We start from the raw sequence: 21,010 nt of genomic DNA on the forward strand, positions 1-21,010 counted from the left end.
TTATTTAATTCCTCTATTAATATGTCTCAATTTATTTATTTTAATTCCTTAATTAATTATGGCCCTGGCCAAAGGATCTTATTTTCTTATCCATTCTGCCGCTCTCCGTCTCTTGATGGTGCATTTAATCTGTTTACATTCAGTGTCATTATCGATAGGTAAGGATTCATTGCTGCCATTATGTTTGTTCTTTGTATTGTTGCTGCTTTCTTTGTTCTGTGTCTTCCTTCCGTGCTTTTTGTGTTCTTTCTTGTGGGTTTCCTCATAGTTTTAAAGTTTCCATGTTCTTCTTGGATTTTTATTCTCTTGGTATGTTGTGAAGTGTTAATTTTCTTTGAGGTTGCCTTATAGTCTATTAACTTTTCTCTCCCTTTAATGTAGTCTGTTTTATCCTGTAATCAACCTGACCTCACCACCTGGATCTCTGTTCCTACATGTTTACCTTCTTTTACATTGTAATTGTTTTGATCATAGACTGACCTCACAGATTCTCTGAGTTTGTTCTTGTAGTTTTGTTCTGTTCTTGATTCTTCCTTCTGTCGATTTAATTCTGGGAGGTGCTGCCACATATGACAATTTTTGATTGTTGTCTGTTCTTGTTGGTTCTCTGTCCACAGAACTCCCTTTCGGAGTTTTGTACCTCTGGGTTGGCTTTGGCAAAATCCCTTAGCTTCTGTTTATCCTGGAATGTTTTGATTACACTGTCTGTCATATTTGATTGTTAGCTTTTCTAGATAAAGGATTTTGGTTGACAGTTTTTTTCTTTCAGGGTTTTATATATGTATCCCCATTGCCTTCTTGCTTGCATGGTTTCTGCTGAGATAGCTGAGCTTAATCTGACTTGCTTGCCTTTGTATGTGACACTTCTGTTTTCCCTAGCTGCTTATAGGAGTATCTACTTATGTTTGATTTTGGAGAGCTTGATTATGATATGTCTCGGTAATTATCTTTTGGGCTCCATCCTTCCTAGGGTTCTTTGAGCTTCTGGAATGTTTATCTTTTCACGATGTTAGAGAAAATTTCTTCCAGCAGTTCTTCAACTATTTCCTCTGTGGACTTGTGTGATTCTTCTTGTTCTGGAATGCCAATAATTCTTATGTTATTCCTCTTCATTTTGTCCAACATGAGTCTTAGACCTTCTTCAGATTTTTAAAATTATTTTTTCTGTTTGGTCTTCTATCTTAGTGATATTGAGAGATTTGTCTTCCAGCTTACTAGTTCTCCCTTCCATGTCTTCTGTTCTACTCCTTCGCCCTTTCAGAGTATTGTTTATTTCTGATATTCTATTATTGATTGTTTGGACCTCTTTATGTAGGTTTTGAATTGTTTCCAATTTTGTATTTATCTTATTTGATTGTTCCTGTAGCGTATTATTGGCTTTTTCCTTATTTTTCTCAACTCCATCATAAAATGTTTTGAAACATTTTATAATCCTTTTTCTGAATTCCTTGTCAGACATTTCCAAGGCTTTGCCCTCCTTCGAGAATGGAGTCCAGGTCTACCTCTAGTTCGTTTATCTCAGACATTTTATCTTGTTTCTGGACATGTGCTGATATGGTATCTGCTTTTCCTTCCTGTACATGTTTAGTGTGTATCTGTGACCTTAATACTTAATTGAGTATGTGTTTTGGTATTTTTTATGCTTTTGGATTGCTTTCAGGTAGATGTGATCAGGATGTGGGAGTCCCTTTTCACTCTTCTTATTGCTTAACTCAGAGTTACTTTCACAGGTGTTGTCTGTCTCCCTGGTGTATGGCAGTTGGTATTGGTTTTGATGTTTTATAGAGTGTGAGTGTAGCTTGACTACATGGCAGCAGTTGCTGACTCTTCTTGGGTAATATAAGGAGAGTAAGAGTTCCCCAAATGTAGAAGAGGAAGCATAAAATAGCAAAACAGCACCCGTAAAACAAAAACAAAAACAAAACACAAAACTAAACTGAATACTGCAGTCTATAATCACAACAAAGGGAGAGGAGGGAGAGAAGAAGAAAGAAAAAAAAATCTGTAGCCTAATATGAGTATGTCTTTAATGTCCTTTTTTCAGCTTCTTGCTTTCAAAGCTGCCTGAGAAATTTCAAGATGCCACTGTTGGTTGTTATGCTATACCTCAGGCTTTAAGTTAATTTTTGGCCTGTTTTGTTTTTAAACTCTCTTTCCCTCTCTACAGCCCTGTCCTGGCCTTTCATGTATTTTAAAAAAAAACAACAACAAACATTGAGGGCCTGCACTTGGGCTGAGTATCTGTGCACATGCGTGGCAGAAAAACCCACCAGTGGTGAGGGTGGGGGGTGTCCACTCATTCAGCCTTCCTCTCTAGTCACCAGAATGGAGGTGGGCAAACTGTGGGGGTGCCAGTGACCAGATACCAAAAAAAAGAAAATCAGAACAAAGCAAAACTGACAAAGTGTATTGTCCACCTTTGCTCCAAGGTTCCCGCAGCATTTTTCCATGGTGTGTCTGCTCCCCTGTTTGGTCTTGCCGTTTGGTCTCTCCCAAGATGTCGGCACCGGGCCTTCAAATACGGCAGATTTAAAAGTACCCAATTTTTTACTTCAGCCTCAAGTTCTACTAGCTATAAACCTTCAAACTTTTAAAATATTCCTGTCTCTGTGGTTCAAGTTTTGGAGCTCTGCCCTGGATCTGCTTTGCCTGGTATTCTGTGGTATTGCTGAAGGCGAACTTCACTGCATCTCCACCCTAGCCACCATCGAGCCCCGCCTCTTACTTATGTCCACTTTGCTTTGAAATCACCATCATCAACACTCAAGGAAGCAACATTTAAGAAATCTAAAGACGTATTTGTTGTTGTTATTCAGTGCCGTCTAGTCCGTTCCAACCCATAGCGACTCTGTATAGTGTTTCTGAGTAGTGGCTGGTGAGCTTGAACTACGGCTCAAACTGACTTTGCAGCCTAGCGTATTCACCTACAGCACCACACCAGACAAAAAAGACCTTAAAATGCTGAAGAGCAAAGATGTCAGTTTGAGAACTAAGGTGTGCCTGACCCAAGTCATGGTATTTTTAGTTGACTCATGTACACGAGAAAGTTGGACAATGAATAAGGAAGACTGTTGAAGTGTTTATGCATTTGAACTACAGTGTTGGTGAAGAATATTAAAAATACCATGGAGTACCTGAACAAACAGATTTGTCCTGGAAGAAGTACAGCCAGATTGCTCCTTAGAAGCAAGGATGGCAAGCCTTCGTCTCTCGTACCTTGGACATTTTGTTAGGAGGCAGCAGTCCCTGGAGAAGGATGTCATACTTGGAAAAGTGGGGTGTTCACAAAAAGGAGGAAGAACCCCCTCCCCCAAGTAGGTGGATTGATGCAGTGGTAGCAACACTGGGTTCAAACATAACAACAGGATCCCAGCAGTGCTTTGTTCTTGTTTGTGTAAGGTCATTGTGAGTCTGAACTGACTCAATGTCATTTAACAATAGTAACAACTAAGTGGAAGTTCAAAATGAAATGTAAATTATAAGAAAGTTCACAAACAGTCAAGAAGACTATCGCAAGTTGTCTTTGTCTTCCTGGAAAGTCCTTAACCTTTTTTTAAAAAACAAAAATTCTTTATAGTAAATTGAATGAAGGTGTATAGACTAGATCATGAATTTTATATTCAAGAAAGCATCTGCTTTGTTTGATCACCATTGCTATCCCATCAATCTAACATCACTGAATCTGACTTCCTCCCTGTGTTTTCTTGTTTCTAGTCCTCCTCCTTTTTCCCAGCCCTTCCGAATTGTATCCTTGCGTAAACTCTGCCTCTTGATCTTCAGTTGTTGACTATTCGGTGACGTGCATACCTCACTAGTGTTGTTGTCCCCCCATATGTGTATCTATTTCTTTAGTGTAAATTGAACCACGGGGGTGAATTCACTTCCAGACCTGAAGGATGACCACGGCCCACAGGTGCCAGGTTCCACAAGTCTCTGTCTGACTAGTGAGCCTGGTGTGTTTGTCTTTCTTTTTGATTTGAGTTTTGTTCCACATTTTCTCCCACTCTATCCATGGCCTTCTAATGGCCTTTTTAGAGCAGCTAAACGTTTTTTTTTGTTGTTGTTAAGCACAGTTTATTACCATTTATTAATTGCATGAAAAGAGACTTGAATATATTTCATGGAGAACTAAATGCTAAATGCTGTTGTTGACAGATACTTTACTAAATGATGTACCTGTGCATTTTCTTAATGATTTTGAAATGTGCTGGCTTTTTCTTTATAGCTTCATGTATTTCATGTAGGGTTACAAGCCTTGGACTTCTTTTTCAGGTATCTGTCTGACCTTCACGCTCCTGGTGACCCAGCTTGGCAGTGTATCGGAGCCCAACACAAGTGGATCCTTCAGCTCATGCACGGCTGCAAAGAGGGCTACATAAAAGACCTGAAAGGCATGGTGACTTCTCTTCCGGTTTATTAGGGTACTCTTTAATGCCACTTGATCAACTGTTGGCATGTCTTAATTATTAAGGGGATGAGTGATTACCTGGTACCTGATATCTGTACCTGCCCCCTTTTTCCCCGTTGCTCCCCTGCTGATGTTCATCATACATATATGTAACCAACAGAACAGGGAAGTGAGGATGCTCTTTTACCATGACTATTCCTGTAGTGGAAGGAGCTCTGGTAGCATAGTGGTTACGAATTGGGCTGTTAACCTCAAGGTCAGCAGTTCGAAACTACCAGTGGTTCCATGGGACAAAGATGAGGCTTTCTGCTCCCGTAAATATTTACAGCCTCAGAAACCCTATGCAAAGTCGCTGTGAGTCGGAATCAACCCCACGACACACCACCACCACCATTGCTGTAGTGCAGAACTGCAAGGTTGACTTGAACCACAATGTCGGCAGCTCAAACTCACTAGTCACTCCTCAGAAACGCTATAAGGGTCACTCTGAGTTAGAACCAACTCCATGGCACTTCACAACAACAACAACATGGCGACTGATAGTATTGAGAAAGGTTTGGCTCATGAAAGGATCAGAATTTTGAGGAAAGCAGCATGATGATGCAGAAATGATAATAGTTTTTGAAGTTATTCTTTCGTTGGTTTGTCCATTGTCTGTTGAATCCCTGCTACATTCCAGGCAACATGCTGGATGCTCGTCGATAAAACAGACCTGGTCCCTACCCTCAGGACTTGCTCTGTAGTAGCAGAGACAGGTGTCAGATACTTAACTAAGAGCCATGATAAGTGGTACCAGGAACAGTTTACACAGGAATCTGAGAAGAATAACTGAGGAGAATGCTTCAGGTTGGCAAAGTGTCTCAGAGCGAGCCACAGTTAATAAGGACCTGAAGAACGGAATACCCTGCTCAGCAGCCTGGAAAGGTGAACAGCTCCTAAAGGGCAAAGACCCTGAGGACATTTGAAAGCAGAAATCTCAGCTGTATTCAAATGCAGGCTTATTGACTTTAATTTTACAGTGTGTAACTTACCAAAGATTGACTGTATTGAACGTCCAGTGCGTGGTGCTAAGGATGTCATTAGGTGGTAAACACAACACACAAAGGCCCTGCTAAAAAGAAGCTTGCAAAATAGTGCTGGCTGTAGACAGGCATGGTGCTATGGGATAAGCACTGGACTGCTAACCCCGAGGTCGGTGCTTCAGATCCCCCAGCCCCACCTTAGAAATCCTGGGAGTTGGAACCAACTCGATGGCACCTGACAACATGAGACAAGTAGGGTTGCTGGTTTGGTGTTATAGGATAAGGACCGAACTGTTAACTGCAAGTTTGGTGGTTCAGACCCATCGAGCTGCTCCTTGCAGACTCTATACAGGGTCACTATCAGGCAGAACTGACGCAATAGCACCTAACAACATAAACAGGTTAGCTGTCCCAATCTACAATGCTGCTTTCTAAGACCCCAAACAAGCAATGCACTGTGGTGGTGGTTAAGAATGCATTCAATTCTGATATTTGATGCCAAGGAGGTGACATTTTGAGATCTGAAGGAACTAGTCTATATTTTAAGATCTGAAAGATATCTTAAAATTAGCTGCCATCAAGGAGGGAGGAGGGCAAGAATTAAGATCATTCCAGGGGAGGGACTGCACATTCTCAGAGAAGTATGGTCAGTTCTTCTGTGGTTGGAGCTCAGACTGTGATCAGAGTACTGAGAGTCAAGTAGATGGATTCAGGAGCTAGTCATCAAACAGACGAAATGTTCTGTTAGATCGTTTAATGAAAGAGGGCACAGGGAACAAGGACAGTTCTCAGATGTCTGACGTAGGCAGGTAGTTAGGATGCAGTGCCATTGCCTGATGTCGCTCTTTTTTGTAATTAAATCATTTTTTGGGATAGGTTGATTCTGAGTTATCTCACAAGTGGAACTATTCACCAGGTTGTTGGATTTAAAGAGAGATTTGGGTGTGGTCCCTGGGAATTAATGTATTTATCCAAGAAGATGAAAAGAGACAGAAAGCTAGAAGTGATTCCTGAGGAACAATACTGAAGGGGTGGCTAGAGGAGACAGAGGTCTGCAGAGGAGACTGAGGAGTGCTCGCCGGGCTGAGGGAAACGTGTGGGTCGATGTACTGTCACCAGAACCAGAGAGAAGGGGAGTGATGACTGAGATTTTAAAGATAAAATGTCAGTTGAGATGTTGTTCTTTAGACTCAGCGCTGAGGCCATTGTGGATGGTCTGTAGAGGCCATTTTCATGCCCTGAGATCTCAAGTATGTAGTATAATAGGACTGGCGATTCGAATAAGGTTTCCAAGAGACTTGCCTGCAGTGACAGAAGAGCCCTGCACAGGACAAGACAGACACAGAGGGGGTGACACTTGTTGATCTGTGGCATAGTTTTGGCATGAATCAGTGTGCTTGGATTTGAATAATTTATACCTCTGATTCCATTCTTGATATTTAAGAAAAGCCAACTATTGCCTTATTGGTGTCACATCAGAATGTCTGTTAGTGCTCTGAGTTAATTTATAATCATTTTAGCAAGAGGAAATGTCAGCAAAATGATATATGAGTACACATGACACTTCCTTGGTCTTGGGAAAAGGTGACTAAACATATGTATGTAGAATACCTTTGTTTCTCTTTTTCAACTAACAATTTTTAAGCCTACTTACTATGTTATACAGGAATCCTAGTGTGACGCTGTGGGCTAATGCGTCAGACTGCAAAATCGTTGGGTCAGAGTCGACTCAATGGCTCTTAACACCCATACAGGGTGTTCATTCCTTAACTGCCAATAGAATCTGTGGGATATTTCCAGAAAGAATGAGGTTAGCTGAAGAACCAAGGGCTAAAGGGGCTACAGGTAAATGGTGAGCTATGCACAACTTTGGGACAACAGCATCCGGTGTATAGATACAGGGACAGAGACACTGACTGAGTGGATGTGGGAGAAAGTGGGGTATAGCTGTAGATCTTACAGATCTGTTCGTTTGAACGAGGCTATTGGTGCATGGGTCCTTTACCTTTCCTGCAAACACAGCTAGGAATGCAATGAACCCTGTTGTTGTTGAGTGTCGTCAAGTCGGTTCCAACTCACAGCAATCCTGGAGAGTGCTTCTGAGCCTTTAAATCTTCCAGGGAGCACAAAGTCTCCGTTTCTCCTGTGGAGGGGCTGCTGGGTTCACATAGTGGCCCTTGTGGTTCACAGTCCGTTTGCTTATTGTATGTAGTCTCTGCGCTCCCATGGTAGAGCAGACAGTGGGTCAAGTGAAGAGAACTTCTTAGATATTATCACACATCTTAAGACAGTGAATTATTGGGCTTGGGGCCTCCTGGTCCCAGGGGACACAGTGGTCAATTGACATGACATAATCCACAAAGACAATACATCTACTTTGGTGAGTAACACCTGTGCTCTTAAAGCTCATGAGCGGCCATCTGTGATGCAGCTGTTGGTCTCTCCATGTGCAGAAGAAGGAAGCATAATGAGAACTGAAGAGGCTTGGACTCAATTAGTCCAGTGGAACTAATGGAATGTGTGAACATCAGTCTCCATGACTCAGAGATCAGAAGAACTAGATGGTGCCCAGCTACCACTACCAACTGCTACGAAAGGGAGTATATTAGAAGATTCCGGATAGAGTGACAGTTTATATGGAACAAAACTCACAATTATTACTTAAAAAAAAAAAGATCAGGCTTACTGGTCAGAAAGAGACTATAGGAACCTGAGACTCTGCCTTTTAGTCACCCTTCAGGTTTTGAAAGGAATTTACTCTCATGGCCCAGCTTTCAGCCAATCAGTGGATAGGTATACAGTAGGGGCAACAACACTAGTAAGGTGTGATCATTATGAATGATGAACTGGTCAATTCGTCACAATCCAAAGGGCATCATTGACCTCAGGACAGAGTTGAGAAGGGTTGGGAATGCGAGTGGACTGGAAATAGGAGCCACAGGGAGGAAGCAGGAGAACTGTTGTTGCCTGGACGGGATTGTAATTGTTGAGATGAAACAAAGTGTGTGATTTGTTGTATGTAACACTGATGATCTCATCTGTAAACCTTCACTCAATTCACAATGAAAGGTTAAAACAAATTTAACAGCTGCCAGCATCTGCCCCCCCTACACACACACACACACACACACACACACACTTATTACACAGAGTCTCTGGGGTACTGGTGCTTTCTAACACCTTCCAGGGGTCCTAGCACAGTGGCTGAGATCACCATTCTGCAAAAAGAGTTGGGAGCAGGGTCATTGAGACCTCTGACCTCTTGGAGGACATGTATTTTTTTTAAATCAGGTAAATAATATAATTGGAAAAGCAAAATGGAATAAAGAGTGCAGAATACCCAACCTAGTGGGAAGAGGTGGTGTCTGAGTGAGCTTCCTCAAATGAGTGATATATTTCAATGGGACCTAAATGATGAGCTTGGATTATCCAGGCGAAGAAACAGGGAGAGGAGTTCAGTCTTCCGATCCCTTCAAGAGGCTATGATAGTCTCCGGATACAAACAGGATACATGGCCTGACAAAGGATTTTCCTGTACTTACACTGACAAAGGACTCCTGGTGTGGCTGTACAATCAGCACTGGACAGTTCAAACCCACCAGCTGTTCTTCAGACACAGGGTGGCTATGAGTCAGAACTGATTCGACAGCTCATAACAACAAATACTTACAAAATACAATATGACTATACAACTTGGTTATGAATATATTTAAATATCTGGGACACTGTATAGTTTATGAAGACAACCTATATTGTTGTTGTTGTTGTTGTTGTTATGTGCCGTGGAGTTGGTTCCAACTCATAGCGACCCTGTACGGGATTTCCGAGGCTGTAAATCTTTATGGGAGCAGAACGCCTCATCTTTCTCCTGCGGAACAGCTGGTAGTTTCAAACTACTGACTTTGCGGTTCACAGCCCGATTTGTAACCACTACGCTACCAGAGCACCTATGAAGACAACATATAGACTATTTAAAATTGGAAAAATTCCAGAAAGTTGTATACATTGTGCTGTCATATTTGATGCCCAGACATCTGACTCGTGTTGGACGTAAATAGAAGCCACATCCTTTCCCAGCTGGGTTCCTGCCCTGGCCTCCTGAGCTTCTGTATCCACGGATGTGTCTATTTTGTGCGACTGGGTTTCTCAACTGCATTTGTGGAACTAGAGCCCTTTGTGTTTTCCATTTACTCTGGACAAAGCTTGTTGTAGAACTTTTTCGTCACTTGTGAAATAGTAATATAAAGTGAACCCATTCATTAATGACTTGCCTTACTTAAAGTTACTTCCACAGATTGCTCTTTTGTGATTGGAAACAAAAAACAATATACCTTACAAGTCTTTGAACTTAACTCTACAAATTTCATGACAGTACAGTATATATTTCCTGAGTTCATTAGTCCCATATATACAGGTTATACTGTAATTTAATTTTCCACTGACATTTAGAGCAACATGCTTAAACTGTGTGCAGATGATGCAACCTTGCTTGCTGGAAGCAAAGATCAAAGACTGATGAAGATCAAAGACTGCAGCCCTTATTATACGTTGCTCCTCAGTGTAAAGAAAACAGAAATCCTCACAACTGCACCAATAAATAACATCATGATAAATGGAGAAAGGGTAGAAGTTGTCTAAGACTTCACTTTAATGAGATCAACAATCAACACTCACGGAAGCAGCAGTCCAGAAATCTAAAGACGTATGGCACTGGGCAGATCTGCCGCACAAGATCTCCTTCAAGTGTCCAAGAGCAAAGATAGCAGTTTGAGGACTGAGTTGCACCTGACCCAAGCCACGGTATTTTTTTTTTGCCTCTTATGCATGTGACAGTTGGACACTGAATAAAGAATCATAGAGGAATCGATGCATTTGCATTATGGTGGTAGAGAAGAGTATTAAATGTACCCCGGAGTGCCAGAAGAACAAACAAATCTCCTGGAAAAGTCTAACCAGAGTACACCTTAGAAATAAGGATGGTGAGACTGTCGCTTTGCATTTGAACATGTCAGGAGGAACCAGTCCCTGAGAAGGAAGGGCAGCATGCTTGGAAGAGTGGAGGGCCCATGAAAAAGAGGAAGACCCCAATGAGATGAATTGACACAGTGGCAGCAGTGGACTCAAACCAACAGCAGTTGTGAGGCTGGTACAGGCCTAGACAGTGTTTCATTCTGTTGTGCAGAGAGTCACTGTGAGTCAGAACCAACTCAACAGCACCTCGCGATAACATGAACAAGAACGCGCCCACTGCAGTCTGTTGGATCCTGACTCACTGGCCATACAGGACAGAGCAGAACTGCTCCCTAGGGATTCTGTGGCTGTGTATCTCCACAGGCAACCACTGGGCAGCTAGTGGGTTTGAACTGCTGACCTTTCACTTAGCTCCATGTTTAGCCCTCTGTACATCTGCGCTCCATACCACTAAGTATTCTAGTACAAATAGCATAGATGATCCCATTAACAGGATTCGCTGGTTAGTTGGATGATCACTGTGCTTTTGAAAGAGTATTTTATTTTGGAGAGTCTGTTACCTTCCAGCCTGTGTGTCCATTTTTTTTTTTTTTTTGTCTGGTTCCTCCATGTTCAGTGCAGACGGCTTCTTTGCATTGGTTGTCGTTTTCTACGGAAGGCGCACTGTAATTATTGCCATTTGAAAAGGTGATGAATAGTTCTGGTAGTGTCTGAAATTGCTTAGAAACCGTTTGCCCTAAAAGCCACTCCCTACTTTTCCTTCTATGGTGGTGGTGGTGGTGGTTATGTGCCATGGAGTCGGTTCCAATGCATAGGGATCCTATACAGGGTTTCCGAGGCTGTAAATCTTTACGGGAGCAGAAAGCCTCATCTTTCTCCCATGGAACAGCTGGTAGTTTCGAACTGCTGACCGTGAGTGTCGCAGCCCGATTCGTAACCACTACGCTACCAGAGCTCCTTCTATAACACTTCAATTAAAAAATCTTCATTGTTTTCCTTCAGGTATTCTCAGGAACTTCTAAAATGCAAACTTGTATTTGAAATCTGAAGAATGTGAGTTTTTAAAGTTCTGCATGTTAACTGTTAACACTAGAGAAATGGTTCTAGTTGTTGAAATAAACCCCCAGGCAAAACAATGACTAAGAACTGAGAACAGTTTCATGAAATAAAATACAATTCTAAATGGATAGTATATAAATATTTCAGGCAGGAAAAGAGTTCCTGCTGTCTTTTTAAGTAAAGCTAGTTCTTATGCAGGAATCTAAAAAATAATTAACATATAAATATTTTTAAAAATGTCTTTACTTGGTGGTTTGGGGAAAAATGTTAATTGTATTTAGTCTTGTGGTCTTCAGAGAGAAATTCACAGGCAAAGATGGTGATAGGTTTTCAGAGCCAGGCCTACATAGAAAACTGCTATTCTCCAAGAAAGATCCTTTTGTATGTGCATCGTTTGGCTGTGGAGGTGGGTCATAAGGTTGGTATTCTTTGAGTACAGCATTAAGTTTTTTTCTGGATTCCCACTTTGTTGCACTGATATTCATGGACCCTAGCAGATAGTGGTCCTCAGACTATAAACACACAGAGCGGAGGAAGATGATGGTACCTTAAACATACTGTGTGCCATATATCCCCAAATATTCCCATTCCTCTTCCATAACCTAACTCTGGAGCCCAGATTCGACCTTTTTGCATTTTCTCAGGAAAGAAAAAAAAAAAAAAAAGATTAAAATGAAGATTAACATTTTGAGAACTCATCTTGGCATCTGAATACTGATGGAAGTTGGTTCTGTTTTTCCAGCTCCAAATGGCTAACCTATATTCAAGGTAGACCTTTGTCCTGAATTGCTGTACACACAATACTTTTACCACCTTGTAAGAAGTGTCATTCGTCTCTTAAAATTCCTGTGAAATAGGTCCAAAATTAGACTAAAGCTTCAGCTTTTCCTGCCAGGAAAAGCCTTTGGTTAACCCCCTACTGACATTTTCTAACAGGATTTTTAAAGGTGGTCTTCAAAGGTGTTTCTTTCTTTGTTCTGAAAATGAGTTTGAGTTCAACTCTTAAAATAGTTGCTGGCAATATCTAATAACTAGACAGATAGGACGTCAGCCTGCTCCTGTAGCAATTAGTCCCCTCTGTCAGATATGTACTTAATTAGCACTTCCCTAAAGCAGTATTCAGAGATACTTAGAATATGGGAAATAGCTAAATGATCAGAAGATTCTGTAAAATAGTCTTACAACATAAAGGGATACGTTTCTGTGTGTCTCAGGTTATTTTTGAAAGTTTAACGGTGATGTGTCACCTGAAAGTTTTATTCTGAATCGTCAGTGGATCGGGTTTATAGATAGAAGATGAATGTTAGGAATGGAGACTGTGTAAAAAGTCGACCCTTTTAATTATTTCAGACATTCAGCAGGCTGCTAAATTGATTACTTGCTGAAAAAATTGAAAATGTTTATGGTTACCTTAGAGCTTTAAAGTATTAAAACAGGCCGTGTTTATAACTCAACCTTATCAAAAACTATGCTTACATTATTATAGTTATGTGCAGTATCTCTAAACTGGAGGCCTGACCTGCTAACCAAAGGGTTACCGATTCAATCCCACCAGTTACTTCTCAGAAACCCTACCCAGGATCATCACTATGAGTTTCAACTGACTAGATGGTACTTAGTTAGCAACAACACACCTAAGCTGTATTTTCTCTTGATGTTTAAAAAATGCAGGGGGGATAATTATGTATGGTGAGTTTTGGAGCCTTGGCCACACTGTAGGATCAGCTCTGGACAGCTAACTACAAGGTTGGCAGTTCAAACCCAGCAGCTGTTTTGCAGCGGAAAGATGAGGTTTTTTGTTCTTTTAAAGATTCACAGCCTTGGAAACCCTATACAGGGTCGCTGTGAGTTGCACTTGATGTCAGTGAGTTTGGTTTGGGGTTTGAATTAATGAGGCTAATAAAGAAATGTGAATCTGCTATTGCAGTATTGCAAGGCTAGGCTCAGCTTTCTGTACGCTAGATGCCCCAGCCAGCTGTGAAGCTACAGAAATAGTTCCCTGGCTAAAAAGACAGTTCAGAAATGTGTTGTTACACATATTTTAAGTCTTTTAATGAAATTAGAATTTGTATTCTAAAGTTTGTATCAGGAAGTGTTTTTTGTTGTTGTTTTTAAATGGAACTTTCTGTTTATCGTCCAGTTGGTTCCAACTCATAGTGACCCTGTATAAGGTTTCTGAATTGCAGCTGGTGAATTTGAACTACTGACCTTGTGGTTCGCAGTCCAGTGCTGATCCATCCTATAGTGCCACACTAGGAGTCTTTACTTTCTAGACATGTAAAAATTAATTCTGTTACTGAGTGTTTATCATATTAACCCAGGAGAGTGGTGGTGGTTATGTGCCGTGGAGTAGGTTCTGACTCATAGCAACCCTGTACAGGGTTTCCGAGGCTGTAAATCTTTACAGGAGCAGAAAGTCTCATCTTTCTCCCATGGAACAGCTGGTAGTTTCGAACTGCTGACCTTGCGGTTCGCAGCCCGATTCGTAAACATTACACTACCAGGAGAGAAGAGAGGTTGGTTTAAAAAAAGAGAAAGAAATGAAGCACACCATTGCAGAAACAGCTAATAGAGCATTACTTTGATTTCTGTCTCCCCTGCCTGTAACTAAGGCCTTCCCCACACAGATCATTCATTCCACCTGCAGCTGCTGTGGGCTGACCACTGTGGGCTAGCCCTACCTGTGCACTTGTTCTTTTGTGCCCTGTGACTGCAGAGCCCTTTTTAATTTGACTTTATAAGATGAAGTGAGGTTTTAACTATCTGCTAAAATTTATAAACTTCAAAGGACACACGAGGGAGCAAGTACATTAATGAGAGAGAAGTTGAGGGAAATACCAGTTTATCATTGTAATCGGAAAGTTTTCCTCCTGCAAATGTTAGTTCTGACTTTCCTGTTTTGAGAGTTTTCAGAAAGAAAATAAAGCCCAGGTGGTATTGTGGTATTCATAATGCCATGAATTAGATTTAAAGTACATACCATTAGACAGTGTCACTATGATTTGTAAATAGTATAGATTTCTGTTGTTTTACTATAAATCACATAATAAAATTAATTATCTTTTATATACATTGGTCTTATGCACATTAGCAGCCTTTGACATAATAGTTGTAGATTTGTCTGTTCTGTGTTTTAGTCCGGTTTGAAAAGCCAGTTTTATCCTCCAAATGAAAACTAAGACTAGAAATGTTGTTGGTGTTAGGTGCCATCCAGTCGGTACTGACTCATAGCGACCCTATGCACAGCACAACGAAACACTGCCCGGTCCTGGGACTACTCACCATTTAAGCAGTTTTTAAACAGTCAGTAACCTGAGTCTGGAGAGTATGATTTACTTTGTGAATAATGTAGTGTACTGTAAACTCACAGCTGCTGAAGAGCACAGAAAAGAGCTGGGGGAAGATCTCTGTACTTGCCTTTTCTATTTTCTATTAGATTCTAGTCACCTTCCAGTGACTGATCTATTCGGTTAGATCAGAGAGCACAGCACGACACATATCAGAAGGACCTTTTTAATTTCTTTACTGACAGCTGGGTTTTTTTTTTCTATAGCCTTGGCTTATGGTACGTCTGCAAGACTATTCCCTGCCACTGGGAGCCATTTCAGTTCGAAACCACATCCCCGCTCCTTCATAGAAACATTGTTTGACAGTGAATGCCAAGCTCAAACTGAATGTTAGCATTAATTGGTCATTCTAAACTATTGAATGTTATAAATATTTTAATTCTCTATCCTGTCATTGTTGTAATAATCCCATGGCTTATGGATTCTAACCGTGTTTCCTCTGCTGAGATCTGTATGTAACTACTAAAAAACACAGCACTTCAATAAAAGCCCGAGTCATTTTGGTTATTCTCTTACCCAGTTTAGTACAAATCAATGGTTCTTTCCATACAGACAATGTTAGCTAGTAAGTGGCTCTCAAAGTTCAAGATTTATTTTGATATATAAAATGCAGTTCTGGTTTCTAAGTGTTGTTTTGAATGATGTAAAACACACACCAGCAATGTTGCTGGGATGTGTTAAGGGCATTCCTTAATCTCCGAGAGGAGACGTGAGATTTTCGTAAGTGTATTAGGTATGTCTCCTTTTGTATTTAATTTGCAATCAATGATTCCCTTTAAATTTAGGAAATGTCCCTGTCAAAGCTGTAAATTTATATCATCAGTCCTAAGATGAAAACGAGCATGTTTCTCTATGGATGCAGATCTAATGCGGGAGGAATTTGTGATTCGGCCCTTTAACTTTGGCATTGAAATTTGTGCGTGTGGTGTGCTTGAAAGGAATCCTGTTCTGTGGCAGGCGTCTGTGGAGGCTCCAGGCCTGCATGTTTGGTCAACAAGCAACAGTGGGTGGTCGGCCTGAGCACAGCACAAGGGCCCGCTGTGCACAGGAAAGGATGTTCAAAGGTGTTTAAGGGTGGTAAGGAAGTTGGCCGCCCTTTGGAAAGTCTGGAGGCTATGGACCGTCGTTCCCTCACCCAATGTGGACTATAAGGAAAAGTCCTGCATGAGGCTGGAAAGATGAGGACTAGAGCAAACGTGTTCACCTGGCTCCACATCTGCAGGCTTCTCTGTGAGGCTCTCTTCTGCCCTTCATGTTGTACTGAGTCCGTTAAACAAATACTGACTGTGATTTGCATCTAAAATAGGAAAACTGACACAGCTGGAGTTGAAGAGATCTGACTGATGCATGATAAGGTTTCCTGGAAGTCGGAACTGGAGTTTAAGGTGGAATAATCATTTGCTCTGCTCTTCCTAGAATATAGCTTTCCTGTGAGGCTTTCTGTCCCCATAAAGGGTTTCAGCTTCTGAAACCCTTTACAGCATCTTTAGGCGTTGGAATCAACTCAACAACGCGTAACAACGACGTGGTTAACAGCACATAACAACATTATGGTCTCCCTAAAGTCTTTATAAATAGCTTGAAAAGTTTTTGAGCTCGCAGAAGAGCTTTTACATATATAGATTAGCAAGAGCTGAGTCTTTATCTCATAGAAATTTCCCTGAAGGAAAAAAAAAAGCAAACGCTTCAATTTCTTAATAGTGAATTGTGAAAGACTGGTAGTTTATTTTCTTTTAAGTAAAGTAATACATTTTAAGCTTTTGATTATTTCTACACTACAGTTTTTATTCTTTTAATGACGTGACTAAGATTATTTCATTAGTTGCTGAAGTAAATACCTTCTTCAACTTCTGAAAACAAATTTTCTACCTTCTTTTTCTCTTATTAAAACAAAAGTTCTGTTCTTTGTTTATATAGTATTTCTAAAACTATTTTTCTTAATTCTCTGTTTGTTTATAATTGTTAAATTTTCCCGCAGACTCAAGATTTGAGAAAGAATTCCTTTGAGAATGCTGTTAGCATATGTTAGAGAAACTTTATTTAACTGGAGAAATAAAATACTGACTCTTGATTGCCAATAAAGAAGCTGAGTTAATTTTTAACAAAATTTAAATCTTGAAGGACTTTTTTTCTTCTAAGTGAGTCTGTAGGTAGTATATATGTGTATTTGTTCAGTGTTTTGGTAGAATTATAACTGAATTGTGAGCAGGAGATGCGTATTTTCCATTGTGTCCTCAGCAGTGATTTATAGTGTTGAATGTCAAGTTTAAACCATACAGCCAGAAAAATTCTGAGCTAAAAAGGATGATAAAATTAGAGTTTAGAGTCTTGATGTTTACAGATGATACAACATTAGCTTATGACTGACTCATGGACTGCGTAGTTGTAGAACCCTTTTCAGTTGTATTGCCATGGGAATCTTTGGTAGAATTCATCTTGTCCCGGATTGCAGGTAGAAGGAACAAGCTGTCTCAGTCACCTGCAGGATGTGCCAAGCTAGCATTCTAATGAAAGGCTGGAGTGCTGTGTGTAAGTTGAACAATGTCTTGACTCTCAAGGGGCATGTATCTATTAGATGTTTTCAGTGAGAGAGACCGTGTCACCTCATTGCGCTGGTATGTGATCTGCAGGCCCAGGAGAGCATGGTACAGGAAATGCGGTAATGGTTTTACTACACCCTGAGCTGTAACTGTGCAACTTGTAGAATGTGTATACTTAAGTACATCCAGAGCTGCTGCTACCATATTTTGCAGCAAAATAATCAAGAGAAAAATAAAACTGATTTTTCATTATTTCAAAGCTTTTTACTGCTTTTATGTTTTGCAGAAATTGCTTTTTTCTCCATCTTTGCCCTTTGCTCTTTCATATTAATGCTTATTTATCTTCGAAACAGCTTTATCTTTGTAATAATTATCGTGTGTAATAATTAAGTCACAGAAGAGGCCCCAGTGATGGGCAGTGGTTACCTGCTGGCCATCTGCAGGAGAGGAGACTGCAGTCAGCTCTTCTAAAGATTGTTGTAGTGCGCCCTTGCTTGAGTGGGTTACAGCTCATGGTGACCCTGTGTAGAGTTTCTGAAGAGCCACTGCTAAGTTTGAACTGCTTACCTGGCAGTTAGCTGTCCAGCGCTTCTTCTACAGTGCCACACTGTGTACGGGGAAGTTCTACTCTGTCATATAGGGTGGCTGTGAGCTGGTGGAGTGGACTGAGGGCACACAGCAACAGCCATAGAAATTTAAGTGTAAAAGAATATCAGAACTCTTAAGTTTTGTATGTTTGTTTTGAAGATTTTTGACATTGATAGTAAATAACTTGCAACAGCTGGTATTTGAAGTCGTTTCCATTAGTTGTGTATCCCAAGCACAATCCTTTTTAATCCACTTGAAGCATTTCATTGTAAGACAGGCCAGGGGCAGAATGTGAGGGGGGAGGGAGGCTTTGCCACTTGAGGTTGGTGCTCAGTTAGGCTTGTCCGTCTGTGTGTAGCTCGTGAGCACCCTCTTCTGGACACTCCTCATGAAAACGTCTACAAATGTATTCCAGATGCCAGTGAGGCCTGAGGGGGCATTTGCTTTTCTAGCTCCCTGCTGCTGCGTTGTGTTCTCTGGTAATGCTAGACTACCAATTATGAAATTAGTTCACGTTAAACTTTCCTCTCCTGATACCATAGAAAACTGATGATGTGGTTTCTAATAGAACAAAAGCATATTCTTAATACAAGTTCTGTTATTAGGAGAACAGAACAAACTAATCTTTTGACACTTTTCAAAGTTTAAGATGAACTTAAACTCTTTGAAGAATTCAGTATTTAAATTAAAGTGGTAGAAAACACCAGTGTTGGGGAAACAACTTTTTCTGAGGATCTGCTTCAGCACTGACAATTGTGTTCGTTTTAAGAAGGGTGTATTGTGTAATTTTAGGAAGCAAAAAAGTTTTTTCTTCTTAATCATAAATTTATAGTCCATAAGCCCTCAAGAGTAGCATGTAACATTTTAAAGTAAAGCATTTTCTTCTTGAAGTTTTTGTATAAAAATGTAATGTCATTTTAGCTCTGGACCCCTTTATATTCCCTTGTAAATTCTATCATAAGTTTTTTATATTGATATAGTCCTGAATTCCTACAATTAGCTGCAAAGGAAATGCCACGGTCTCCTTCCTGACCACTCCTGTGGCGACAGGGGCTTCTGTTCCGGTAGCATTTGAAATCCTTGTCAGAAAAACTCTTTTCTGGTTTTCGGGATAATTTGGACTGGGAAACACTGGTGTAGATCTTCTCCTGAGGGCTTTCTGGAACTTTCTGCCAAGAACAAAAGAAAGCAGTATTTTAGTGAGCTGAATCCAGGACACTAAAGCGGATTTCTTGATCACAGTGAAATGTTTGCTTCTGAAGCAGTCCTTGTGAGGGGTGAAAGGCCTCAAACCAGGCCGCTTGCGATAGAAACAGAAGCAGGGAATCAGATTCACACAGCCCAAAGAAAGAACCGATAGGATTTGGGAATTCACATGGGAAAGGGGGTGTCCAAGAAAAAGGGATAAGTCAGAGACGGTTTTGTACCATTAAAAGAAGTGCCAACAAGTTGTTTTTCAAAAACAGAATTCTTCTGATTTATGTTTCTGCCACTGCCCTCCCCCACCCACCCAGTTGCATGAAGGTATGCTTATTAAGTGTGCATAAGCTCCCTCAGGCAGTTTGTCACCTCTACATCAAAATGTTAATGACTGAATCCTCCAAATTTGTCAGGGCAGGAATGCAGTTTAATATCTGTTTAGAGAAAATCACTTTAGATTTTTACTTCCTAAATGCTTTATCTAAAACAGTGGAGCATTTGTGCAGGAAATCACTTCATAGAAGTAATCCTTAAAATCAACTAGGGAAGGAAAGACACTGTGTGTACAAATATCACCTCTGTCTTCCAGGCGGCCCGGGTCTGCACAGCCCCATGTTGGATCTCGACAGTGATGTACGCCCCTCCGTACTGGGTCACCTGAGTCAGACAGCATCACTCAAGAGGGGCAACAGCTTTCAGTCCACTCGAGATGACAGTAAGTTCCCCTCCCTGCCTGGCCTCTGCCCCTCAAGTCTTTTGACTTGGTACTCTTGTATAATTTTGAATTTTCTTCTCGTGGAAAATTCAACCATTACTGCTGTTGCTACTACTAACTGTTTCCAACTGACGTCGCTCATGCTTATTAAGTAACTACCTGGTTTTTAAATTTAAATAATGAAAATATTGTATATTAGAAAAATGTTATTTAATCTTGTTTTAAGTGATTGGATATAGCATTTATTCATCTTATTTAATTACAGTCCTTTTTATGGCTGAATTAAAAAAAAAAATGCCAGATGAAAAATTACTTGGGATCTTGTTTTAAAGATGAAACTTACAACAGATGTAATTCCTGTTGTCAGTACAGAGAAATAAACAACTTTTTAATGAATTTTAAATTTTGGTTTGAAAGGAAGGATTGTTAATTAACTATAAGCTAATTGCTGATTTTTGGGGGGATGCAGTATATCCTAAATTATACAGTATTATATTGCTTGTTAGTATTTGATTGTTTTCCTCCCAGACAGTGTGGCTGTCATAGTCCTGAGTGTCTGGTTTTGTTGTCTGCGCTTTGTTTGAGTTCTGCGCTGTTTTAGCGGGCAGTTAACTTATTCACTATCAGGCTGACCCCATCAAGCCTGTTGTTCAGTTTTGCTGGCGCTGCTCTAGAGTCTTTTTTCAGTCCTTATAGCACATCATGGGCATCCTGGTTGGTACCATAGCATAAGCACTCCACCTCAAGGTTGGTTTGAAGTGCAAGGCTGGTAGTTCAAACTCACCAGCCACTCCTCGGGTCACTGTGAGTTGGAACTGACTCGATGGCACACAGCAACCACCACCACCAAGTCCTGATTTCTGGAGTCTCTGCTGAATGCCCCAGGTAATTGACGAGAGCCGCTTGCTCTGCTGGCTGGAGCTACATTGTCTTCTTGACACTGGTCATCTCCGGGAATTGTTTGATGTATAAAGTCACTGGTCGATTTTTACCTGACTTTGTAAAGCTCTGCTCTACATACTCATAGCCTAGTACTGCCTGTAGATTGAGAAGATGGTGGATGTCTGCAGTTGATTTCCAAGTAGCTTCTTCCTTTCCAGAATTCTCTGTACCAGTTTTCAGTCTCTGCACTCTCCTGGAACTCCAGCTTTCATCTTTTC

General features: G+C 40.7%; 1 protein-coding gene across 1 annotated transcript in view; it reads left to right on the forward strand.

Annotated features, from left to right (window-relative positions):
* The window catches only part of EXOC2 (exocyst complex component 2), a 260,684-nt gene that overhangs the window by 79,236 nt on the left and 160,438 nt on the right, over positions 1 to 21,010 (forward strand). Inside the window, exons 10-11 of the mRNA XM_006870567.1 lie at positions 4,273 to 4,391; positions 19,725 to 19,850. Coding sequence (XP_006870629.1) covers positions 4,273 to 4,391; positions 19,725 to 19,850 — 245 coding nt within the window. The remainder of the gene's footprint in view (positions 1 to 4,272; positions 4,392 to 19,724; positions 19,851 to 21,010) is intronic.

Source organism: Chrysochloris asiatica, unplaced genomic scaffold (genome assembly GCF_000296735.1).
Source record: "Chrysochloris asiatica unplaced genomic scaffold, ChrAsi1.0 scaffold00144, whole genome shotgun sequence".
Lineage (NCBI taxonomy): Eukaryota > Metazoa > Chordata > Mammalia > Afrosoricida > Chrysochloridae > Chrysochloris > Chrysochloris asiatica.